At 36.8% G+C, this 27194-nt stretch overlaps 1 protein-coding gene and 1 long non-coding RNA gene across 3 annotated transcripts; one reads left to right on the top strand and one right to left on the bottom strand.

Moving 5' to 3' along the window:
• Nucleotides 1-3899: 3899 nt before the first annotated feature.
• Nucleotides 3900-21307, bottom strand: LOC131149262 (G-type lectin S-receptor-like serine/threonine-protein kinase At4g03230). 2 transcript variants are annotated; one of them, XM_058099565.1, is made up of 8 exons: nucleotides 21080-21237; nucleotides 19826-20994; nucleotides 5716-5865; nucleotides 5392-5600; nucleotides 5094-5304; nucleotides 4739-4976; nucleotides 4469-4619; nucleotides 3900-4372 (listed from the first exon to the last, which is right to left on the bottom strand). In XM_058099565.1, exons 2-8 carry the CDS (start codon nucleotides 20586-20588, stop codon nucleotides 4055-4057), a joined length of 2040 nt encoding a protein of 679 aa, XP_057955548.1. In that variant the 5' UTR covers nucleotides 20589-20994; nucleotides 21080-21237; the 3' UTR covers nucleotides 3900-4054. The 2 variants fall into 2 exon arrangements, with proteins under 2 accessions (XP_057955548.1, XP_057955547.1); XM_058099564.1 differs by having other exon boundaries at nucleotides 19826-21307.
• On the top strand, nucleotides 15703-21358 carry LOC131149263 (uncharacterized). Its single transcript, XR_009135183.1, has 2 exons — nucleotides 15703-16057; nucleotides 19808-21358. It is a non-coding gene; the product is annotated as an uncharacterized LOC131149263 (long non-coding RNA).
• Nucleotides 21359-27194: the final 5836 nt, after the last annotated feature.

Genomic DNA, 27194 nt, shown 5'->3' on the forward strand with positions numbered 1-27194 from the left:
CAAGGGTGACCTTTAAGAGGTCCTTTACTTCTTCAATTGCTATGGACTTGGCGTGCCAAGATGCCGGTAATGAGCAAAGGACTTTATGCACATTGTCTTCCCTAGAGTACTCTCTACTGAAAGCTTTTAGTCCGTTTTTTATGTGTGTGAATTGAGTAAACATGGTAGTAATTGTCTCACCTTCTTCCATTTTAAACATCTCGTATTCTGTTACCAACATATAAATTTTTGACCTTTTTACCTGGGTTGTACCTTCTTATGTCACTTGAAGCTTTTCCCACATTTCCTTAGCTATGTTGCATCCGCATATTCGATTGTACTCTTCATCATTTACAACACAATAGAGGAAGTTCTTGGTATTGAAGTTCAGTTGTGCTAGCTTTGCATCCGCCTCGGGAAGTTTTCCAATAGGTATGTCATCGCCTTCTTTGTTCTTGAAGGTGTAGTCTCCTTCAGTGAGGACGTTGAACATTTGGTAGTTATAGACTTGGATAAAGATTGACATTCGATCTTTCCATGTCGTGTAGTTAGCTCCACAAAATTTGGGAGGACAGTCCACGAATTGACCTTGGGCAAACATATCCACCATATTGATCTTTTCTCCTGGGAGTTACTCCAAAATTTAGCGATTGGCGCTTTAATACCACTTGTTGACCCAGTTGAGCATCTAGAGGGGGGGGGTGAATAGACGTTTCTTGTGGATATGCAAATTTTCTACAAACACAAAAATCTTGCTAAAACGAAGTGCATAATATCACAATATAAAAGTGCAGCAAATGGTAATGAATGAGCAATATAAAAGAGAGAAGAGAGGAGAGAAACTTAACACGACGATATTAATGTGGTTCAGCACCCCGCCTATGTCCACGCCTTGAGACCTACTCAAGGATTCCCAAAATCCACTATACGATCCTTCCTCGGGCAGCGAAGCCAATACACACAACTGCTCACAAAGAGCTTTAACAAGGTACTCACTTAGAGATACCCGACAATGGCTCACAAAGGGCCTTTCTATATAAGTAGTTGAAGAAAGGTGGATACAATATTAAATGCTCCCTTTGAGCTGGGTATCACCATAATATCCTCACACTATATCCTCTTTTCAATGGAGTAAAACAAGAGCAAGAGCAATAGGAAGAGGGCAAGTGAGTAACACAAAGGAAAACCTAGTGTGAAAGCACGATAAATGATCTTGATGAGTAAATTTGCTTTCTTAGTTTGAAGTAAATGCAAAAACCCTAATTTAAACACCAAATGGGTGAGCTGGGTGCTGGAGAGCCGTTGGGCATTTATTGATGCAAGACAAAACCAAAACTAGTCATTCTACTGCATTTAATGAGCCCTACAGCCCAACATTCGTCGACGAGGTCCCTACTTCATCGACAACTTCTTAGTATATTCGTTGACGAAGCCCTGTGTTCGTCGACGAGTTGCTGGTTCTGAATTCAGACAAGTCTCGATTTCTTTTTATCAACGAGAACCCTGTGTTCATCAATGAAGTTTGCACATACCTTGTTGCTGAGTCCCATGTATTCGTCAACGAGGGGTGCTCTAAATTTTTAGGCACTCTCGGTATATTCTCATAGACGAGAACCCTGTGTTCGTCGATGAGGACATATGTTATACTCATCGACGAAGCCCTGTGTTCGTCGATGAGGCCTTTCTTACTTTTTTAGAAAAAATCTTTTTAAGTTCTAAGAAAGGTCCTTGTCTATTTATGAGGGATGATCCCTGATTCATTGTAATATGTCTTAAATTTTGTAAAACATGTTTGAAGGGATTTACAAAAAATAATCTCTCTCACTCTCACTCTCAATCTTCAACACACTTGCATTTTATGTAGAGTCCATGAATGCTTTTAGTGGCTGAGCTTTTGGTCATGTCACGATTTGTTTTTGGCTGATTTGAAATTTTACTTGCTTTGGTGCTGTTTTGTGCAACTGAACAGGACTAGAAAAAAAGGTTAGTAGCCTTACAGAACTACTAATGGGTTGTTGTCATCAAAACATAGTTGGAATGAAAGACCCTTAACCACTTGGTCTAACATTTTGCACACACAATATGAGCCAAAATGAGTCTTGCAATAGCAGTGCAAGGACCGAATTAGCTATTGGATTTTTCCCACACAAGATTTATCAAATTAAATCGTTGGAGAAATCCTTGCATAATCCTTCAATATGAAAATCAAATTTCTTAAACAAGATTTTCAAAAGTTAAAGCACAAGAGATATTTTGAAAAACAAGCTTTGTCAAAAATATTTTTGTTCACAACTCAAGACAAACTTTTGAGTCATGCAATGAGAATCAAAAACTCACAAGCCTAAGAAGGTTTCCCTAAAAATGAATTTATGAACTAAATCAATGGGGAAATCCTTTAGGCCTAACTCTCGAGAAAATCAACAAAGCAATCACAAGTGTGAGGGTATATGCTAGTGTAGGATCTCCTTAAGATACTCATACTCAAAAGTATTTGAAAAGAATGATCATATGGATGAGTATATCGATTGTGTATGAAGAAAGGGCACTCAAAAATTCAGAGAGATTTTTCTTGATCTAACTCCCTAATCTTATTTTTATTTTAGCAAATGATCTCATATATATAAATATGGGGATAATTATGATTGTTAGGGACATGAAGGGTATTATTAGGATTGTTTTAAAACGTTTAAGAATAATTAACCCTATTTTAAAAAGTTAACCGCGGTAAAAAATTCAAAGTAACCCGAGAACACTAGTCGACTAAGACAAGTTTGGTTAACCAAAGTTCTTGAGGTTCGGTCGACCAGGACTAAAATGAACTACAAGCTCAGTCGACTGGACTTGTAAGTCCAAAGGCGATTTCCCCTTTTTGCGAGGTTTCCTCGATCGGGCAAATTTTGAACTAAGTCGGTCAGTCGACGAGACCATTGAGTTTCTGCACGTGGGAACTCGATCGATCACAGCGTTGTAAGGCAATTTTGGGCTCGGTTGACCAGGTGATCAAAATGTTGACCCCTCTGGAGTTCGGTCGATCAGGATCAAGTGGACTACATGAGTTCAGTCGACCGAGCTATGGTCAACTTGTTAACCCAGCACCGGTTTGGTTGATTCAGAGCTTTTTTTACAAGGAAGTTTGGTCGACCGAACATGTAAATTTCATACATTTCGGTTTTATTTTAAGCATTCAATCACCCATTTCAAATGATCATTCATATGTATGCATGAGTGAGTGTCTTAGGGTCATTTTAGGCCTTTTTGAGTACACCAAAAAAATCTGGTGTCGGTCGACCGAAGGGTATTCCCTAAGGTCTTTCTATGGTCATTTTGATTTTAAGGAGATGTATAGAGACCTAGAGTCATTCTAAGGTCTTTGAGCTTGTAGTTCCTACATGCATGAAATGCATATTATTACAAACCTTTCCTCCTTAAATATTATAGACCCGAATAGAATTTACAACAAAAAAAATTATAACTAGGGTCTTCAAGATCTTCATTTTCCTACGAGTCTCTGAGTGTCATCTCCGAGTGCCATCTTATAATACCGCCAAGATAAACCTACACATCAACTCAACAGAGATTACATACCTTAGTATTTGTCATAATCAAAACAGGGTATGACCTATAGAGTCAAAAAAAACCCTAAAAAAGATAGGGGACCCATCTTTGATTTATTTTTATTCATTTTTGCTCATTATTTGCTTTACTTACCCCAAGAATAAGCCCAAAAGTTGACCGTGAAGCATAACAAAAACATGTAGAGTCACTAGTTTTTAGAAATTAAGATGTAGAGTTAGCCGGGACAAAGTCGGTGATAATACTAGTTTTGAAAATCGACCCCAAAAAATAGGGTGTCAAAAAGTTTTTTGCCTTTTTTTTTTTTAACCGACTCTCACCAATTTGTTTCTTCATGACAAAAAGACTAAACAAGATAGCTTAATTTTCTAGTCAATCAAGATTATATCAATATTACAAAAAAAAAAAAGAATAAATATAGTCCTGTCTTGCAAATCCCCACATTTGACATACTAGAAACTTTTTTCATTGTTAGTAAAAAGAACTCATGAGAACCCTCCTTTTATCGATCTTCTTCTCTAGTTATTGTGAGCTCCATGTTCGAACTTTTTGAACTTTGTTCTGGTTTACTTGAAGAAGAATCAACACTAGAAAAATCTCTCATAAGAACAAAGGCTGGTTGTTTCGGACTTGGAAGAGTGATTGTTTCACCACCAAGCATGACAACCACCGCTGACATGGTTGGTCGATCACTCGGATCTTCTTGTACGCATAATAATCCAACATTTATGCACTTCAAAACTTCACCTATATTGCATGATTTTCTTAGTGTGTGATCAACCAAATCTAGTGCCCTTTCTTCTATCCATATTCGCCATGCCTGAAATAAAATGATACATGAAATTAAAATTAATTGATACTACAATAAATTCAAACATGGGATTCATTATAGGATTTAAGAAAATATATTACTTACATAGCCTAAAAGGCTTAAAGTTTGCTCCGACAAACAAAATCTTGTGTTCTTTTTACCACTGATAATCTCAAGCAATACAACTCCGAAACTAAAGACATCTGACTTGATAGAGAAAAACCCATCCAATGCATACTCTGGGGCCATATAACCACTAAATTGTAGCAAATGTTAGAAATATTTTGTATATACTTGGAACGAAGCTACATTATATGCATAGTGGTTTGTGCTACATATATTGTATATCGTGATAAGAAATAGATTGATACTTACTAGGTTCCAACTACTTTATTGGTAGCTGCCTCTGTTTGCTTGCCTCCAAAGATCCTTGCGAGGCCAAAGTCTGAAATCTTGGGGTTCATCTCCTCGTCCAATAGAATGTTGCTTGTTTTCAAATCCCTATGTATGATCCTCAACCTAGAGTCTTGATGAAGATATAGAAGCCCTCGAGCAATTCCCAAAATGATATCAAAGCGTTTCTCCCACTTCAATGTTAAGCACAGTGTTCGATCTTACATTTTCCATTTGAAAATAGTTTTAGTAAATCTGAAGTTAGTTTCTGGCAATGGCTTGTATAGTATATGTATATTGAACCCAAAATAAAAAACAATTCAAATATGGAGCTGACCAAATATGAAATTGTCTAAGCTTTTGTTGGGCATATACTCATAGAGTAAAATCTTTTCATCGCCTTTGATGCAATAGCCCAAAAGTTTAACAAGATTACGATGCTGAAGTTTTGCAATCAACATAACCTCATTCTTAAATTCCTCCAAGCCTTGCCCTGAAGCACTTGAAAGCCTCTTCACCGCAATTTCTTGTCCTCCCAAAAATTTACCCTGCGATTATTATCCATTGTTGACCAGGAAGCAGTTTAACAATAAAAATGAACATTGTTGAGTAACATCAAAAGGAAAAGAAATTACCTTGTAAACCGGTCCAAAACCCCCTTGTCCAAGTTTGTTTTCATTCGAAAAGTAATCAGTTGCATGTAGTATGCTCTCAAAATCAAAAAATGGGACATCTATGTCATTCTTTTCATCTTCTCTGAACTGGCTAAGGTCTATTAAGCCTCTAACATGCCTCTCACTATCATAAAAGCGTGCAGGATTTCCAAGAACTCTTCCTCTTGTTTCTAAAGTTAAAAACACACCACACCTCAATCAAGCATACTCATATTAGAAGGTTTTAGTGACATTGCAATGAAATAAAAAAAAAAAAAAAGAAGGGATTATGTGGTTGTAGTTTACCATGTATCGCGGTCATCTCTGATCTTCTCCGAAGATAAGACATATAAACAATAGTGCATGCTAAAGCAACCAAAGCAGCTAAAAGTATTGTACAAGAAATTACAACAGTCCGGGGAAATGATGTCCTTTTTCCTTGAGACCCACTTGTTTCTGAGACGAAGCCACCATTTGAAACAATAGAACACCATTTTTAGTTATGGAATAAATTAATGATCATCACTTTATGCAATGACAAATATATTGAAACGATGAAATCTAATAAAAGAAGATAAATTTAATAACCAATGACAATGGAGAAATTATTAGCTTTGGCTACTTAAACTATAATACTTTAGAAAATAATTATATCATTAGATTTTGGGAGATTTTAAATTAGTGATTATCATTCTAGGTCAAACCTTTTCAAATCACTCAAAATCCAAGTTTATGATTGTTGTTGAAAATATGTCATTTTTAAATGGCTTAACCAAACAACTTCTTATGATAGTGGGTTTCAAAAAAAAAATTAAAAATTATTGTCATTGTCTTATGGTAACTAGATGAGTTTCCTTGGTTGCTCTTTTGTGGTGGTTCGATGTATGTTCTTGATCTTTCCTAAGCTAATTCTCAACCAAATATGTGTGTGTGCAATTTGGGTGTGCGTGTGCGGGCATAGTTTCTTTTTTTTTTTTTCCACTTCTTTTCATCTTTTTATACCCACATCTTCTTCTAGGATCCAAAACTCTAAGACGGTGTTGAAATCAAGTTATCTTAACTATCATCTTAGATTTTTTTTTTTTAGGATATCTTGTGCATGAAAATAAAATTGCTATCTCACGGACTTAAAAAAAAAATTAATTCATTCATCATGATGACTAAGAATACGAAATTTTATAATATTTGACATAGCATAAGTATGACAATGCTATTTCAATAAGATTATATATTACCAAGCAACCTGAAACTATAAAGATAATAACACTACATACATTATAATTATTATTATTATTATTATTATTATTATTATTATTATTATGATTATTGCTATTATTAACAAAAAGGGACTAATTCCTCTAGCAGTAACCAATAGTATGAATATTTTTGTTCCATAATATTGGGTTCTCATGGAAAAAGGTGTGTTTTGAATACATATATTAAGATTCCTAAATGTGAGTATCTAACATTCCTAGGAATCCCATATCCACAAACCAAGCAATATCTCCTAATAAAATCACAATTTTATTAAAGGTGCTAACGTAATATATACATGCATACACATATAACAATCAAGCCTTTAAGTCTAATTAATTAATTGGAGTTCTCCTTATATCATTCTACACAATTTAGGGCAGTATTCTCTAAAACATAGAGTGATACCGAATATTTACTATTTTTGTCCATGTTATTCTAGGGTTGCTCCTCCCCATTGTACTATTATATTATTAGCAACTAATTCATCTCTCCTCATTGATACATAATTTAAGGTCTATGTTGTAAGTGTGTTTGTGTTAGCCATATAAATTATTTTTCCCTTATCTTGAAAGTGATCAATCACTTATTGTGATTGAACTCTATGAGAAAACTCTCAAATTGCACACAAACACTCTTTGATTTCAATAATAATATGCAAATTACAAACAACTCTCAAAATACACAATCATTTCTCTCACTGGTTATTCTCCCTCTTCTACACCACATATATTACAATCTCACATCTCCATATACATACATACATACATATATATATATATATATAGAGAGAGAGAGAGAGAGAGAGAGAGAGAGAGAGAGAGAGAGAGAGAGAGAGAGATATCAATGGATGGAAACATTAGGTAGAGATTAATTTCAACAAAACTGGCTGGAGTTGGTGGAGGTAGCTGGCTTAATTTCAACCAAGGTGGGCTGAGGTTGGTGAAGGTAGCTACCAGCCATCAAGTTTAATATTCAATATCTCTCCTTAAACTTGACTCTCTTGGCTTTATCATTCCAAGCATTATCTTCAATCTTACAAAAATATCATGCCTCAGTGACTTTATAAAAATGTCATCAATCTGATCAAATGTTCTACAAGACATCAGCATCACTTCTTTCTTCTTGACATGCTCCTTGATAAAATGATACCGAGTATCAATATGTTTGCTTTTTTTAATAGAAGATTGGATTTTGCACAAGTGCAATCGCTGATCGGTCGTCAATGTAGACTTATGTGGGATCATCTTGGAGAAATCTCAGATACTTCAGTACATTCCTAATCCATATGCCATGACAAACAGCTGAATTGGCAGCAACATACTTAGCTTCACATGATGACAACGTTACAATGAGTTGCTTCTTTGATGATCATGTAAACGCTATATCTCACATGAAGTATGTGAATCCAGTTGTTCTTTTTCTTTCATCAAGATCCCTTTCCCAATCTCTCTTTGAATAGCTAATAAGTTTGCAATCATCTCTTTATGTATAGAATATACCATCAGTGATGGTACCTTTGACATAGTGAAGTATCCTCTTCACTGCATTCAAATGGGACTGGTCAAGAGTCTCCATGTACTTGCTGACAAGTCCAACTCCATAGAGTATGTCTGGTCTAGTGCACGTCAAATACCTCAAGCTTCCAATTAGACTCTTGAAATATGTGGGGTCAATATCTCCTTGCTCATTCTTTCTCAACTCCAATCTCGTTTCAACCGGAGTTGTCACAGTGTTGCAATTGTCCATCCCAAACTTCTTTAGTATTTTTTTTTTTTTGGCATAGCAACTCTAGGAGATGAAGATTCCCTTCTCGCTTTGCACGACTTCTATGCTAAGGAAATGAGTCATTTGGCCAATATTTGTCATTTTGAATTCTTTGACCATGCTCCTTTTAAAAATGAAAAACATCTCCAGGTTGTTTCTAGTGAAGATCAGATCATCAATATATAGGTAGGCAATCAACATGCTTCCATCTGTCTCCATCTTCGTATATAGTGCATACTTGTAGGGACACTTCTCAAATCCATTCTTCTGAAAATAGTTATCAATCCTCATGTTCCATGCATAAGGTGTCTGTTTCAAGCCATAGAGTGTTTTCTTCAACTTGTACACTCTATCTTTTTTGCCCTTCTTCACATATCCAGATGGTTGATCGATATATATATCTCTTCTATTAGTTTTGGTGCAATCCCAAGAGGGGGGTGAATTGGAGATTTAAAAAATTATGCTTAGGTCAACCAGTCTAGTAGCAGTATTACACAACATAGGGTATGGTTATGCAATCATAAATAAAACATACACGTGCGGTAATATAAAGTGCATAAAAAAAATAAATAGCACACGCGATATGTTATCGAGGTTCGGCCAAAGTGCCTACGTCCTCGCCTTGGCTCACCATCACAAGGATTTCACTATGACTCACTTAGTGGGTGAAACGGCACCGTTTACAACCAAGTCAATTAGTGGGACTGACCTCAACCTACACTTTACTAGGATGGGGCACCTAACTTTCCTAACCCGGTCTAAGCCAATCTGAGACTATTCCACAGGGCTAGTCTCCCTCTTCAAGCCCACGTCTGGAATACAAAATATATGAAATTTATGTACACTGAAATGCTTTTTACACAAACAGATTTGTATCAATATCAATCAATCAACCATACATCAACAATATAGGAATAGTAAGCTCAGTGATGTGATTTTGTGCAAACAACACTCAGCAATGTATAATCTCAAATATGCTCAAGAGTGTACAAACAAGCTATTTCTTTGAAACAAGATGTAACAAATCTCAAGATTAGAATAGGAATTTAAAGATGTTGATAAAAATATTCAAACTAACTCAAAATTATTTTCCTCAATGAAATAAGTACAAGAGTTATTTGAACTATAGCTTGTAAAATAATTTGCACACAAAATTTATTACTTAAGGAATCTTGCAATAACAATGCAAATATCCTCAAACTAATGAGTTTTTCCCAACACAAGATTTATCAAGTTAAATCTTTGGGAAACACTCTTACTTAACTCTCAAAAATGAAACAATCAACTACCACAAAGATGAGAGTTTCAAGCAATGTAAAATAAAGCACTAGCACATTTAGGAAATCTCACAATGTTTGAATGATCAAGGAAATGAGTGTATAAGAGTATTTAGAAGTAGTATAGGCAAAATAGGTTTTTTAAATTTAAGAGGATTTTTTCACAAATGATCTTGCTAATCTCTCACTAATCTTCACAAATGAGGCCCTATTTATAGAAGTAGGAAAAATTATAACCGTTGAGGACATGGGGGAAATTATTAATATTTTTTTAAACCATTAAGAAATATTAACTCCATTTAATCGTGCTTAACCATGGTAAAAATGAAACAACCCGAGAGTTTTCGGGTTGCTGATCCACGGTTCGGTCACCCGAACAAACTCAGTTAAAAAAGTTATTTTTGAAGGTTCAGGTGCCCGAGTTAAGGTTCGGTTGGCTGAACCGAGGCAATTTCCAAAAGGTTAGCAATTTGATCGCTTGATCCATAGTTCGATTTACCGAACTTATGTGTTCGGTCACCCAAGGCTATTTTGAACGTGAAGTTCAAGCTGCCAAGTTGGTGGGAAAGGTCAGAGTTATGGTTCGACCACCCGTGGACGCTACGTTCAAAATGGTTCAGTCGCCTGAAACCAAAGTCAACATTTTGAGTCGTCCAAGGTTCGATCGCTCTAGGTGTTTTGAACACCCGGGGCTCGGTCGCCCAAAACCTCACAGCTTTTGCCTATAAGTCCAGTTTTTCTCCAATTAAATCCCCTGATAATATAAGTGATTATGAAAATTATTTTCTATGTATGTGCAAGGACCTAAGGTCTTTTTGAGGACACCGAAAAAATCCGGCGTCAGGCCAATCTATGGTCTTTGAGCTTACAATAACCTACGTGCATGATATGTAGAGATTATTATAGAAAATTTTCCTATATTTACTATTATAGACCCGAATAGCGCCATAAAATGAATTACAACATAAAATAATCTTCAGGGGTTTTAGGCTTTACTTCATGTGCCATTAATTGATCTGCTAATATAAACCTATACACAAACTAGATAGCCATCAAATACTTGAGTATTTGTCATTATCAAAAATGGGTATGACCTATCAAGTCAACATCTTCTTTCAGAAAACCGTTCACAAATGTTGATTTTACGTCCATCTGGTAAAACTTCCATCCTTTTGTGTAGAGAGTGAAATTAGTAATTTGATAATCTCAAGCCTAGCAACCAGGGCAAAGACTTCTCCATAATAAATCCTTTCTTTTTACTTGTAGCCCTTGGTGACAAGTCTTGCTTTGTATCTCTGGACTTCTCTTTAAGCATTCTTCTTGGTCTTGTAAACCCATTTCAGACCAATAGTTTTGTGGCCCTTTGGGAGATTTTTTAGCTCCCAAGTCTTGTTCTTCTCGATAGATTGATCTCCTCATCCATTTTTTTTTCTCCATTTGCCTTCTTCGTTAGCCCCCTCAAAGCTAACCAAGTCTCTAGTCAACAACAGGCAGTATAGAATAACATACTCTTCCATAGGTTCTGTATTTTCATATAGATCAGCTAGGGTACAGGCTCCTCTAGGCGTCATGTATGAGATTTCATGCTCAATTGGTGATGGAGCTCCAATTCTATGTAGTGAATGGAAACCATGCGGAGGTGTCTGCAGTTCGGGAACTTGTGACTCGATAGACACTTCTCTTGTCTGTGTGGGTTCTTCTCCTTCAAGCGTCAATTCTGCATCTTTGGAAGATTTAGCCTGGTTCCACTTCCAGGATTCATTTTCTTCAAAAATGACATCCCGACTGAAAATGACTTTCTTGTTGATGGGATTGTAGAGTCAATATCTCATGGTATTGTCGTCGTATCCAACAAGGATACATTTCTCTCCTTTGTCTTCCAACTTTGTCCCTCTTGCCTCTGGGATCTTAGCATAGGCTATGAAACCAAATACTCTAAGATGACTCACACTGGGCTTGTGAGTACTCCAAGCTTTATGTAGTGTCTTTGAATGAAGACTTTTCATAGGACACCTGTTGAGCAGATAGACTGCACATAATACTACTTCTGCCCAAAAACTTTTGAGCACATTCTTATCCTTCAACATGCTCTTGGCCATGTTAAGGATTGTGTATTTCTTCCTCTCAACTACACCATTCAACTAGGGAGTGTAGGTCAGTGCGAATTGGTTTTTAATCCCTTGTTGCCTAAGTAATTCCTTGAAAGCTTATTCCTTGTAATCTCCTCCTTGGTCTAATTAGAGTGACGTGATGTGATAGGCACTCTACTTCTCCACGAGAATTCAACTTTGAATTTGTCAAACACTTATGACTTCCTTTTCAAGAAGTAGACGCAAGTCTTCCTACTATAATCGTCAGTGAAGGTGAGGAAGTATCTGTTCTATCCATTAGAAATCGGGTTTAATGGACCATACACATATGAGTGTACTAGATGGAGTGGCATGGTAGATCTCTAGATGACTTGCTTTCTAAAGTTGTTTCTGTGTTGCTTGCTTAGAACACAGCTTTCACATATCTCATTCAGATGCTGGATGTTGGGTAAGCTATTCACCATCTTCTTGCTTCCCAACTGCTTCAAGCTTTCAAAGTTGAGGTGTCCAAACCTCAGATGGCATAGCCAATCTTTATTGTTAATGATGGCGCTTAGACATCTTGGCATATCGTGATGGATGGCGAGAGAGAACACTTAATTCTTTGCTATAGCAACTCGAGTGACAAACTTACCTCAAGCATCTAATATCACCATCTACTTATCTCTAAGGCTAATTCGATAGCCTTTCTCTACAAGCTGTCCGAGACTCAATATGTTGGTCTTCATGTCTGGCACATAATAAACGTTGGAGATGAAAGCGTGATTTTTGGCCTTCTGCTTAATCAAAACATCTCCTCTCTCTCAGAATGAGACTTTAGAGAGATCGCTAAAAGAGATCTCCCTCTAAACTTTCTTATCAAGTTCAATGAATAGGTTCTTTCTGCTAGTCATATGGTTGCTAGCTCTTGAGTCGAGGTATCAAACACTTTGGTACTAGGTTGAGCTGTGCGCCATTAGCATCAACGTCTCTCCAACTACATCTTCAGTTTCGGCAAGGTTAGCCTCCTCTCTAACCTTTTCCTATTGTCGCCGCCAGCACTTGTTGCTATAGTAGCCAAACTTATGGCAGTTATAACACTCAATATTTCTTTTATCAATGTTTTGATGGTTGCAAAGATCCTACGAGCTCTTCTACAGATATGGTCCCCAGATCTTTCATTTCTTCCAGCGTGACGACTATGTAGTCAAATTTTGGATGCAACAATTGTAAAAAATTTTCACATATCCTCATGTTTGTGAGATTCTCTCCATTTCTTCTCAACTAGTTTGAGACAACCATTACGTGAGTACAGTACATGAAAATGGACTAAGCAACTTCATTTGCAAAGATTTGAATTCACCTCGTAGAGTTTGAAGGCGAATCCTCTTCACTTTGTCGACTCCTTTGTATGTCCGGTGGAGAGTACTCTAGACTTCTTGGGGCTTCTTGGTAGAGGCGAGAATTTTGAAGGTGACCTAATCAAGGCCCTGGTAGATTATGGAGTTGGCTTTGCAATCCCTTTTCTGATCGACGTGGAGGGTCGTTCGTTAAGCATCAGATGTAGATGCTTTAGATTTTTTTGATGGGGCTTCTTCGTACCCATCTTCAACGATGTCCATGACATCCTGAGCACCTAGTAGGGCTCTTATTTGAATGCACCAGTTGTCGTAGTTTTCCTTTATCAGCTTTGGAATGACCTCTTGTGCAGTACCGTTCTCCATGTTAGGGATGAATTTTGGTAAATCTAATGCCACTAGTGTTTTCAAAAGGTCAAAAACCTTTACGAACCAATTTTGGAAAGTAAAGAACCGGTCTAAACAATACTGAATTGGCTAAAAAAAACCTTCTGTACTAGTTTGTGTAGGGCTGGTTTTTCTTAATAGAGATTAATGGCATTAGTTAACGCTGTTAGAACACGTGGTGTCTTCTAGACAAGCCACGTGTCGTGATGATTCACGGGTTTGGACTCGGGTCAATCTCCAGGTCAGGTCATGTCTGCAGATCTTTAGTACGGGTTGCTGGTTTCTAGGCCCGGTCGCAGTCGGGTTGCGGGTTTTCTGGGCTAGGTCACGTCTGTTGGGCGAAGAAGGCACGTGTCAGCACCTTAGGCGCATCACGTCGCTGGCAACACTCGCACCACTGCGTGCTACGCATCTCGATGATGTAGGGTCAGCTGTCGACGCGTGTGAGCACGTGGGAAGACCTCCGAACTCCATTTGAGATGCGATTTTCACCTATGGACTCGTTTCGACATGTTCTATATGATGGTATGCTCAAAAATTGATTTCGATTTGCTTGCCTTTGTTTGGCGAATTCCGGCAAATCATGGTGCTCTGATACCACTGATGGGTAGAGAGGACTCACTCAATCATTGGTTGTGATTGAACTTAGTGAGGAAACACTCAAATTACACACAAACACTATTTGATTTCAATAATAATCTGCAAATTACAAACAACTCTCAAAATACATAATCTCTTCTCTCACTGGTTACTCTCCCTCTTCTACACCACATATATTACACACACACACACACACACACACATATACATATATATATAGCAATGGATGGAGATATTAGGTGGAGATTAATTTCAACAAAATTGGCTGGAGTTGATGGAGGTAGTTGACTTAATTTCAATCAAGGTGGGTTGAGCTTGGTGGAGGTAACTGCCAGCCATCAAGTTTAATATTCAACATTAAGGTACTAGACCTACAACACAATAGATGCCTTCATTCCTTGTATCGCTTTTAGAATCCACTCATCTATATAAACAAACCAACAGTTTGAGCCATATATAAATCATAACTATTGTTATAATCATCTTATAAAATATTTTCTCTAATTTTAGTGGTATTTTACAACCGCGCAACATAGTTGAAGTATTTTTCTATTTTATTTATCAACTTTGTAAATTATATCTTCAATTTCCTCCTTCATCTTGCTAAAGTATCTAAATCTAATAGTTTTAAGAATTTCTCGACAATCATGTTTGATATTTTCTTCATTATTCCTCCTAATTTAGCTAAAATATATTTCACTTAATGCATACATGCTAGCACAAACATTAAGAAAGTCAGTCACGTAAACACATGTGCACATTCAGCCTCCGGCCATAAATAATATTCATGGTGAAAAAATAGAAAAATATTAGTTATAGATAAATATTTTTATAAGCACTCTATTTCGTAATTCGTAAAATTCTCAAAATTAATGACTAAAACATTTGTTAAAAATTATTATAAGCCATGATTTTTTTTTCTAATTAATTGAGTAGTAAAATGATGACTTAAAATTGAAATTTAATCTTCTGAGCTGCTACATCATAACATTTTTATTAACATTATCTTTATAATAGATTTTATTTTCAACTATTTAAGAAAAACACATAATATATATATATACAGTAAACTTCATTTTTAGAAAATGCTATCAGAAAATTATATCATAAAATATTATTTATTAGCGGGCCTATTGTATGTATTGAAAAATTAATAGTAAATTATAAATAAGGAAAAAGAGTACACCCCAAGTGAGTTGTGTGGAGCAATATAAGTCTATATTAAGAACCTAATCAAAATTTATTTTGAAAGTTATTTATGTGAAGTGCAACGATATGCGTATGTTTTAAGTTTGAAAATAAATTTCAAATAAAAATAAAACTCGGGCATCGATGGAACAGGATTGTAACTAGTCATGCTATATATTATACACATCATGATTATTGAATAATAGAAAGATTAAAGATTTGTTCAATAGTAAAATTAGTTATGGTTGAATGGCAAAAAGAAATTGTACATATTTGTAAGGTAGAAAAAAACATGCCATAGAATTGATATTTTTCCTCAGATGGAAAAATCCATATCCTTGCATGGGAACTAAAAACCATGTCTTTCAATTATGACCTATCCTCAGGGCTGTTGTGAAGGTGCACTATAAAAAAAAGTTGGACTTTACAAGCGGTTTTTTAGCTACAGTTTTGAAAATCGCCACTAAAAAGTAAAAATAGGCCTGCGGTTTTGTGTTCTATACATACCAGCGATTCTAGAACTGCTGGTATTGTTACCCTTCAACAGCGATTAATTCAACCGCTGCGCTGGTGGAAACCCAAACAAACCGCAAAAAAATTCCCCTCCTTGCTCATTCTCTCTCTTGCCCTAACGACAAAAGAGAGCGCACACAGTATATTCTGTGTGTGTGTGTGTGTGTGTGTGTTTTACATTTGCTGAAGCGACACGAGGAGCGTTTGTATTGTTCATTCGATCTTCTGTTTCTAGGTACGCACTGCGTTTAAGTTTCTAATATCTTTCTTTTCTTGCTAGCTTTGTTGCTTTGTTTTTTAATGTTGCAACATTATATTTTTGCCTCTTCTCTTTCTGTGTATGTACTGTTCATTCGATCTTTGTTTCCTTGTTCATTTATGTTTGTTGTTTATTACCATTTTGATTTTGTTAATATGAGTGTTACATGTTCGTGAAAATGCCTCAATGATTATACATGTCATTTTGAGTTGGTTTTGTGATGTAAGAGTATTGAATTTCTTTAGTTTTGTGATTTTCACAGTAATAAACTTTATGAACTGAATATTAAAGGCAAAAGTGATCATTTATTTTAACCACGAGATAGTTAAATTTAATTCCATTTTCCATGACTTTGAGATATTGATTGGATGCCTAATTTTTGGTGACATATTATATAAATGGACTTCCTTTGCTGCAGCTAGATCAAAATAATCAAAAACTTCATAATGCATCGATTTGGCCTATTAATTATTGTAAATCTGGAATTGTCGTTCTATTTCTGTTTTTTGTTTCTTCTAAAGCAAAAGACTGAGATAGCAATTGTTTAGGACATAGGTAGATTAATTATGATTTCATATTATCAATTCTGTTCCAGGTCCAAATGAATTAATAATTTCCTTTTAAATTTGTATAATTATTATCCTTCTTAATTCATTTTCCTCACACGTAAGTTTTTCCATTTGTATGATAATTGTTCTGTAAAATTTCATTATTATTTATACCCTTAAGCGGTGCTGTGCAGTGCTTAGGCAGTGGGTAAGGTGACAAAACCCAATCCACTTGTGCCTCCTAGGCCACAAGCCAATGTGGCAGCAAAATTACAAATGCGGATGAACCAACTATCCTATTAAGTTAGCATCCTTATCGAGGACTAAAGAGTGATGGATGATGGGCTAGCTTGTATTCTCGAATTTGTCGCACTGCTCATAGTACTAGGCATAGAGGTACGAGATCTATTGACAACCCATAGTTTCATTATTTAAATAGGATCCACCTCATATCCATAACGATGGAGAGTAGATGCTACCGGGAGGAAGAGTGCAAAATGGAGGGCGCTTTGAAACATGGTGAAGAGCCCACCATTATTCAAAAGATGAAAATGTACCCCCGGGGAGGAAGAAGTATTAAAGTGTGTTTGTTTTTTAATCTAACTCCTATCAGTCAAGCTCTATGGACTCACTTAGGTGACATCAAATTTGATGATGAAAATACTGTTGTCCATGAATCATCCATTGACGCATTCCTAATAATTTATTAGGCAAACCACGAGTGAAAAATTGAACTTAAGACTTTTGAGGTCACCTAGGTCCAACTTCGCCTTTACCATTTGAACAAATTGACTTGGTAGTATTAGAGGCCTATGTTGGTTCAACTCACCACACAAACAAGAATCAAGAAAAGGTAGATAATTTTAAATGTAATTGCACTAAATTGTTGCATGAGTTTGCCTTTCAACTCTATCACTAACTTTCACCGGTGTTATGTTGTTTGAGTCTCACTTCTCATGCAGCAAGAGAATATAGAAGATTGTTGTTGATCTAATGGACGAGATAGATATACTAGGAGTATACGTAAAATTTAATACGATTACATTATATGCACAAAAAACTATCTAATTAAACTAAAATACTACATAACGAAATTATATTAGATTTAGTTTGTATATTCGGTATATCTAATAATTTCTCACAAAGATAGAGAATAATACTGCATGCACTGAGTCAATGACTTGATAGAAGACCTTGAGTTTTTTTTTAAAAATATAGCATATGGTATGACATTAATCCTTTGCGCTATAGGCCTCCACCTTGTCTTCACTAGATCTGTTCTCGAGAGTACCCTAAAAAAAAAGAACTTTTCCTCTCCCCAGCCATTTCGATTAAGAAGATGTGAAAGCGCGTTTCTCTTTATAAGAACGGTGCCCCCCCTCGAGATATGAAGTGAGAGAGAAGGGATGTCATAATTATAGTGTCTAGGGTTGGGTCAGGAGGGTCTCTTAAGACCTTTTTTCTTCTTATCAGAGTTATTTCATAAAAACTTGCCATGGTAGGAAAGAAGGGGGGGAATAAGCACACTCGGAGAGCGCAGTACAATGGAAAGTTGTATGCTGTGTTCTGGAATGATGAATCGCTTCCGAAAAGAAATCAATTGATTCTTTCCCAATTGGTTGGACCATAGGTGCGATGATTTATTTCACTGGCGTACGATTTTATGAAACCATGTTCTATGGCTTGAATTCGTAGCCAATCCTATTTCCGATGGGAGCAATTGACAATTGAATCCAATTTTTATTTTCTTATTCTTTTCATACTATTACGAATACGAAAAGCCCAACTCTAAGTTGTTCAAGAATAGTGGTGTGGCATTGAGTTTCTCAGCCCTTTGACTTATCTCGATGTGGGCAGGGGAGGGATATAACTCAGAGGTAGAGTGTCACCTTGACGTGGTGGAAGTCATCACGCCCTTGTTGACAATCTTTTACTCCGACAACATCTAGGGTTCTTCGAACAATGTGATATCTCACACCAGGTAAATCCTTAACCCTTCCCCCTCTTACTAAGACTACAGAATGCTCTTGTGAATTATGACCAATACCAGGTTTATTAGTAGTGATTTCAAATCCAAAGGTTAATCGTACTCTGACAACTTTATGTAAGGCAAAGTTTGGCAAAGTGGGTTTTTGGGGGTGATAGTGGAAAAGTTGATAGATAAGTCACCCTTACTGCCACTCTACAGAACCGTACATGAGATTTTCACCTCATATGACTTCTTATTCAATTCTTTTGAAGTTATAGGATCCCTTTCCTCATTCGAGAATCTTCTACCCTCTTCTACTTCGACCCAAAATTGTATGCTGGGTTCAGGAAGGATGAATCGCTTTCAAAAAGAAATCTATTGATTCACTCCTAATTGGTTGGACTGTAGGTGTGATAATTTACTTCATGGGCGAGGTCTCTGGTTCAAGTTTAGGATGACCCATCTACGTTAGGGAAAAGAATATAAGAAGCATTTGACTCCTCCATATGTGTTCCACTTGACTCGGGGGAGGGGGGGGATACAACTCGGTTGGTAGAGCTCCGCTCTTGCAATCAAGTCATTGTGATTACGAGATGGATGTCTAATTGGCCAGGTGGTAATGATAGTTACATGATTATATCCGTGGGTATGAGTAATATATATTATAATCGCCACCACTAGTGTACATAAATGATGCATATATTTCTTTATTTTTTTAGATTTTTGTAAATTTTTGAAAATTTTAAAATTGTAATATATATTGGTTATGTGATAATTAATTAGGTTGAAAATTTAAATAAATTGATTAGTTAAGCATGTATATCTATTATTGCCCATTTAATTTTTGAGTGTAACTTAGTCCATTTTTTTTAACCATAATAGTTACATGGTTATTTCCTAAATTGGTTATAGTGGGTATGAGTAATATAGGTTATCATTACCACCACTAGAGTATATACATGATACATATATTTTCTTATTTTTTAGATTTTTGTTTTTTGTTTTTTTTTTGTTTCTTAGAAATTTTAAAATCGTAATATAAGATGAGTATATCATGCCAGAATTGATAGGGCTATCTATTAGCCCTCCGATCTCATATTTAAAACATTGACCAGCCTAATTATCCATGCAAAGACGCAGCAACATTGACTAAGCCTAATCTGGATTTTTGTTTATCAAAACTGACTATATAAAATTTTAATTAACAAGAATCAAAGAGAGACGCACCTCTGTCATGAGAATCTACGGCAATTTTGAGGAAAAGTTGGATGGTCTTGCCATCAAGGGGCCCGGGAACCACAAATCGAAGATCTTGATTTGGATTCCAAATCTGGCAGTTCCAATCATCCCCTGTGTTTTCTTGCGGAGCGAAGTAGTCGCCATCGTATGAATAAGCAATGCAGTTACAATCCTGGCACTCCTCTTTACATTTATTCTCACTGCTAACCCGAATCCCGTTCTCTGGATTTCGATATTTTATTATGGTCAAGCTGAAGAACTCGTATTTATTAGCCTTACCATTTTCGAGGCATAACTCCAAGTTTCTTGTACAACCATCTGTAAAGTCTCCAGAATTCCAAGTCTCTGGCTGCGCCGGCTTGAACCCCAACGAACAATTGCACATAAACTCATTGCTAGCATTGCAGATACCAAACTTCCCGCAAGGTTTTAGCACGCTGCATGGGTCTCTTGGTTCTGACCAAATCACAGGCCGCTCATCAGGATTACGTGTTAGATATTGCAGTTTCCCTGACGAGTCCATCACCAGTCTAACGCCTGATATACTTTTATTTGATGATTGAAGGTCAAGCATTACATCCAACACTTCATCATTCTTATTAAATCCGCCCCCACTTTTCCAAAACGAAATCGAATCTTTGGAGATCATATAATGTTTCGACTCTGGATCTTGCTGGAAACTGTAGATTCCTGTCCCGGGGTTACTCTCACTTTTCCATGAAACCAATGTCAGTTGCTCAACCATTGTCATGCCGGGAAGAAACGTGTCTGTTGGATGTTTAAAACTCTCCCAGAAAGTGAAGTTAGCAGCCTTTTCAATCAGAACCAGGTTCCCATCATCCGCGAGCTTCGCCGCCTTTATCTGCAAGCGCGGCGATGTATTTTCAAGCACTGCAGAATATTGTTGGTCTCCATTTCCATCCAGTAGTTTGAGATTCCCATCTGTCACTTTTAAAACTCCAGAGGTATCAGAAAGCGGTTTGTCTCTGTTGGCAACCCATACTACTATACGGGGATTCGACCCGTAATACCATATGCCCACATATCGGCTGTTATTGGAATTTCCTGGAGGAGTGAAAAATCCGAGTTCAAATTTTTTGCTGGCTGAAACAAGTGTCTCTCCGTCGCGTATCGGTTCATCTGGTGTTATGGTATCTCTAGCACAGCAGTAGAAAAGAGACGAACAGATGAAGAACATGCACAAGGTGAACAGCATCATCATGATAAGAAGAATTTCCCTACCTCGCTCTGTGGCGGTGGTTTCTCAATCTTTCAAAATTAAAAAAACAAAACAGGTTCTGGTGTTTGGATGCACCATCCAAGACTTTCTGGTTAAAGCTGGTATGAGAATATGGATGAATGTATTGGTTAGAAGAGAGGGGAAAAGACTAAAAAATAAAACCCAGCAGCCGGAATAAAATTTTGTGGGATTTTCAACTGCTCTAAAAAATTAAAATGATAAGACAAGTCAACCAGGTCGTCGGAGCTGCGTGACTGCTGTCCTTACAATTCATTGTCCAATTGTCCTGTTTTGATTTTTTTTTTAATTTTTTATTTGTTTTCACTTGCTGACTTGCAGATGCATGCTTTCTTTTGTGTGCATCAGATCTAACATTGCTCGATCTAACTTCAATGCAACGGGGTCTTTGGGTAGACCTCAACCAACTCAACCAACTATGAGTCAATACTCGAGTTTAATTTTCTACACTGATTAATTAGTACATGGAATTCGTGCGACTGTTTTGCTACGAAGTATGCATTTTTAGTTGAAAAGTATGCTGCAAAAAAATTGAACCACTTAATTTATCAATGTTCGCTCCAACTTCCGTAAGTGTATACAAGACATTGTCGAAATACACAGTACAAAAATTTAATAGGACCTTTTTCAAAAATTAAGTAACCAATTGGATTTCATTTCTTTCCTTTTTAATTTTTGAGCCGGTGCTTGTTATTAATACGTAAGGCAAAAGATATTCCCCGTCCTTAAGGTTTGGCAAAATGATAGGGATCTCCCAAAAAATTTTTTTTAATTTTATTAATCTCTCTTGGGATTACAAAAGTAGCACAAACCTTAAGCATTTAGTATGTGAGACACTTACACCCCTATTAAAAGGGCTTGTCTTTTCACAATATAAGAAGAGGTTTGTATCCTTTTGACAAACCTAAAGGGAAATTTGTAGAATTCTGGAAACTTCATACGACGTTAGTGTGTTTTTACCAAATCCATTTTCCTAATATATAAATATGTTATGGACTTCATGACATGCATGCAATCGTGTGTAATATGTTTTTGTTAAATTTTTTATAATTTTATAATTTAATTCAATTTATTATGATTTTAATGATTATTTAATATGAATTACGGTAAACTAGTCAGCAAACATGGTAAACAGTAATAAATTTTTGTTCAAATTTAAAAGAGCAAAAGATACCGACCTTATCTGAAATTTGACAAAAAGATTGGTACCTTTCTTAAGATTTGCCAAAAAAGACATAACTCTCTCTTTATATTTTTCTAAAAGATAAATTTTTTAAGGGAAAATTTGTCTTTTTAGGGAATCTCGAGAGAGATTTACAATATTTTTGAAATTTTTGGAGAACTCAATAAAAATTTTAAAATCTTAGGGAAGGGATGTGTTTGCCAAACTTACTTTTTGTACCCAATTTAAAGTTTATGGAGATATATTTTAGTATGTTTAAAATAGAAATCAATGAAAATGTTATGTATATTATGTATTTATGTGTGAACAAAAAACTAAATCATTACAACGTGAAAGAATATGAGGAATAAGAATCCATAAAGGCATAAAGTATGCAACGCATGGAGCACTTCAATTGACTAGTTTATATCATCACACAACTCAGTTATTGAAGAGGGATTGGTGAGAGTAAAGGTCAAGGTCTCCCGCTTTGTGCCATTCCTGCTTCTTTCGTGGATTAATTACACTGAATGCTCGTGTCATGATCATATCCAATTAAATCAAAATCGTAGGACCACAAATTTTAACATCCTCTTTTTTAACGATCAATTTTGTTGCATGTGGCAAAGAAATTAGAAAAATTACCAATTTTATTTTCTTTGTTGCATACTTTTTTATTCACTTCTCTTTCCTTCAATATTTTATCCTTACCTCCAAAAGGTAATGTGATTCTTGATTCAATGTACTACAAAGTTGGATAAATACTGGACCAACCAGACAGCGAGGACAACGTGGAAGTTCAAAAAAAATAAAAATAAAAATACAAAGAACATCAGCGCACAAAATTCAAAATTAAAAAAATAATAATAAATTGTAGTAATGATTCAAATGGATTGATGTTCATCTCTTTTTTACTTCCGATAATGTGTTACTAAAATATGCTTTGTATGGGCAACTTTAATCTATATCATAAACATTCACTTAACAAATTGTTTGTGCTTCAAGCAATTAAACAATATCATTTTGTCAAAATTTACCATTCTTGCTCTCTTTGGATCTTGAGGAGTCTCGATTAAATTAGTGTAATAGATTAAATGAGAATGAGAATTATTAGAGCAAATTGTAAAAATTGAATGAGTATGAGAAAGAGATTTTAGCAATATGCTTGTATAAGATGGGAGTATGAAAGATTTAGCCCAATGAAATTTTCAGAAAAAAATTTGGCTAATTGATATGTTAATCTTTTGCTAATCTTAGCAAATGATGAGGTATATATAGTTTTTGGCAAAAATATAACAGTTGGGGACATTAAGGGTATTTTAGAAAAAGTTTGATTATGTTTAATGAAAATTAATCCTGTTTTACTGCGGTAACAATTTCGCTAATTCGAGAGGTTTGGTCGACCATATTCAAGGTTCGGACGACCACTTTGCCAAGTTCGGTCAACCGTATCAATTTTGAACTACGCATTTGGTCGACTGTAAGAACACGACCCGTGATATATGAATTTAATAAATAAAAGAAGGATAGACTGGTAATTGGGTAGGCTTCGTCGATGAAATCAGAGTTCGTCGACGAAGGCCCTTCTATCACTCGGCGAAGAAATTCAGTGGCTCGTCGACGAGGAGATGCCGAGAGATTTTGGGAAATCTGAAATCATAGGCTCGTCGACGAGGCCACCGCCATGTCGACGAACTCCCTGGTGAACTCGTCGACGAAGATGTCATCTCATCGACAAGGTTGGCCGAGTTAAGGGTGTTATAAAAGATCTTTTGGTTGCTTAATGGCTAAGAAATCCATTTCTTTTTCTCTCTCTCTCTAGAATTCGGAGCTCTTTCTCTCTCTCTCTTTGATTTCTTCGCCGTTCGTCGTCTGATTCGTTAATTTGACATTATTGGGAGGATCAGGGAAGGATTCTCTTCGAGATGGATCGGAATCTCGTTTCAAATGTTTTCGGGTTTTGACCAAAAATCAAGGTAAGACTCGATTTTCGTTTCTATTTCAGAATATGTATAGTAGTAAGAGTTGTAAGCATGTTTTGCACTATGGCTTATAGGTTTTGGTGTTTCGATTCGTAGTTTTGGGGACTGTAGAGTTCATAGTTCAATTTCGGGTTAAGGTAAGGGGATTTTGTTTATATCAGTTTATTTTTAAAATTGAGATTGGTAAACCTGTAGGTTACGATCATATGTATGTTTTAGCTACTTATTTGGGGAAATCTATCAGGTAAAAATGCAGGATTTTTGGATTACAATTTTTTAGAAAATCTGGGGGATTCGAGTATCATTTCTATTTTGTTTGGAAAATCATATGTTGCATTTAAACTGTAGTCTTGAGATGACCGTACCCATATTTGTATTAAACTGTATTCTTAAATTAGAAAACGATATGATTCATAATATATCAAATAAGTGTGGAATGTATGGTTATATGTAAATGTTCCAAGTATTTTGTAAAATAGCTAGTGGCGGCTAATTATTATATGCTGAAACAGCTATGTGCCGGCTAATTACCGTACGCTGCGCCATGTCTCGGCTAATTACCGTGGGCGAGAGTGTCTGGCTCTATATCCAAGGGCATGAAATATTGCCTGTGTGTTTTGGCTGGTCACCGATGGGTGTGAGATATATCGTACTGGCAACGGTATCGCTGTGAGGCTTTAGTTATCATAGGGTATTGTGTGCTTGAGTGTAACGACACTGACCATATGTTTAGGTATCGTATGTACTAGAATGAATTTGTGAAAATACTGGAATTGTATGGAATTGTAGGGAAATGTTTCAAACTGTATCGTATCATATTGTATGGTGTTATGTTTTATGCAAAATAACACTCGTATGTCACACATTGATATAACATGCTTTCTTCCTTACTGAAAGGTGTCTCATCTCGAATGTATATATAAATGTTTTTCAGGTCCTTCGGGTAGTCAAAACTAGCATCCTAGCATCTGGAAGCGGGGGTGTTGTTTAGCTGCTTTTAGTCCTTATTAGGTATGAGTTTATAATTGGGTTGTCGTGATGGTTTTTGTGGATACCTAGAGTATGTATTGTAAATATGGGAACGTATATCCTAGCGCTATATATACTCTGGTATGGTATGTTATATGGATAGAATGAACATTTTTCGTTGCGTATTTAATGAGTATGGATGTGTATGTTTATGTGTATAGGGTTTCCGTATGCCCCATGGGGTCGGACCCTCTTTCAGTATTGTATCATGTATGTTTAATTGATACAGAGATAAGTTAGGTTACTGTATTTACACCTGGGACCCATCTACGAGTTCGGGGCGTAACAACTTGTTTTTAGAGCTAAATCAGGTTGTTAGGTCTTGTAGACTTGGTTAGGTGTATTTATGTGAACATACCAGAGTATAAGATGTAGGAAATTGGTAGAGTAAGTCGAGGGTTGTGTCGTTTCTAGATGAGGACTCGTTGGCGGTGTTTTGTGCTCTTCCTAGAATGACTATTTCAGAAAGATCACGGCAAACCATTGATGGATTTATGTCGGTGTGATAGGACAGACCTGGACTCGTGAGATTGGTGGTTAACGTAATAGTTCTAATGATTGTGTTAACTGTGTACGGCATAGGAATTCTAACCGATTCCTATTCTATTTTTAGAATGGAGCCCAAGGATAACAACTTGGATAGTGGCTCTGAGGGGACTGCAAGTGATGAGTCTCCTTCCATGCCTCGGGATTTGACGAGGTAAGTCATATGAGAGATCGAGCGGAGTGTTAGGGGACATGAGCGTTTTCCTACTACTACGGGGTGTACCATCGAGAGGTTCACACGTATTGCACCCTTTGACATTTACAGGAGGACCCGATCCAATTATAGCTGAGGACTGGGTCGAGAAGATCGAGAGGATTCTCGAAGTCCTTCACTGCACAGATGGGCAGAGAGTCCTCTACGCTTCCTTCCAGCTGTTTGGGGAGGCTGGGCGATGGTGGACTGCGGTAAGTTTGCTTGAGAATTAGAGAGCCGGTCCATTTGGTATGACGTGGAGCCGTTTCAAGGAGGTATTTTTCGAGAGACACTTCCTGGCTTCCACTTAAGATGCAAAGGTTGATGAGTTCTCGAGCCTGATATAGGGAAACCTGATGGTGTAAAGGTATGCCGCCAAATTTATTGAGTTATCTCGTTTCGCACTGTACTTGATTCCGAACGAGTATGAAAAGGCTCGGAGATTCGAGAAGGGTCTGAGGAAGGACATCTATCGGCTTGTGGGGATGTAGCAGATCCGGGAGTTTTTTGTTCTTGTGGATAAAGCCACCATAGTTAAGACCAACCTTTAAGGAGATGAGGTGGTGTAGGAACAGAGGAAGAGGTCAGTATCTTCTAGTCCTCAAAATGGTCCTCGATAGGGACAGTGGAAGAAGAAGAAGAACTACAATTCAGGCTATTGGCAGGGTACTGAACGGCAGAGTTCTCAGGAGGACCCATCCTCCTCACCTTGTGTCAAGTGTCGTAAATGGCATGATGGCGAATGTCATCCGTTCTGGGGTAACTGCTACAACTGTAGCAAACCAGGCCACATGTCACGGAGCTGTCAGGCATAGAGGAAAGATATGCCTGCATAGAGCCAGAACCGTGGGAGTAATCTGATGCCTTGGGGGAATTACCAAGCAAACACTGCTCCGGCGAGGGTGTACTCCCTTACTCCAGCAGATACGGAACATGCTGGGAACATGGTGACAGGTACCATGTTATTGCTTTTAGATAGAGCTATTGTTTTATTTGATTCAGGAGCAACCCATTCACTGAACCATCTACAGGAATTTTTGGGTGGTTTTTAAATTGGCCGGTTTAACTTAACGGCCATTTAACGGCATTATGCTTACCATTAGTCCACGTGGCAACGTCTGTGTGTGCCGCGTGTCAGCGACTGGGACGCGGGTCGGAAGTGGGTCGGGTCTCGAGTACGGATTCGA

The sequence above is a fragment of the Malania oleifera genome, chromosome 2, assembly GCF_029873635.1.
Source record: "Malania oleifera isolate guangnan ecotype guangnan chromosome 2, ASM2987363v1, whole genome shotgun sequence".
NCBI classification, from domain to species: domain Eukaryota; kingdom Viridiplantae; phylum Streptophyta; class Magnoliopsida; order Santalales; family Ximeniaceae; genus Malania; species Malania oleifera.

Bases quoted from the DNA above. Each gene is read 5' to 3' on its own strand.
- LOC131149262 (XM_058099564.1), bottom strand. From the start codon at position 21,059: ATGATGATGCTGTTCACCTTGTGCATGTTCTTCATCTGTTCGTCTCTT. The intron at 5,601-5,715 runs GTAAACTACAAC...TTTTAACTTTAG, and splicing joins AGAGATGACCGCGATACATG to AAACAAGAGGAAGAGTTCTT. The intron at 4,620-4,738 runs GTAAGTATCAAT...GCTACAATTTAG, and splicing joins AATAAAGTAGTTGGAACCTA to TGGTTATATGGCCCCAGAGT.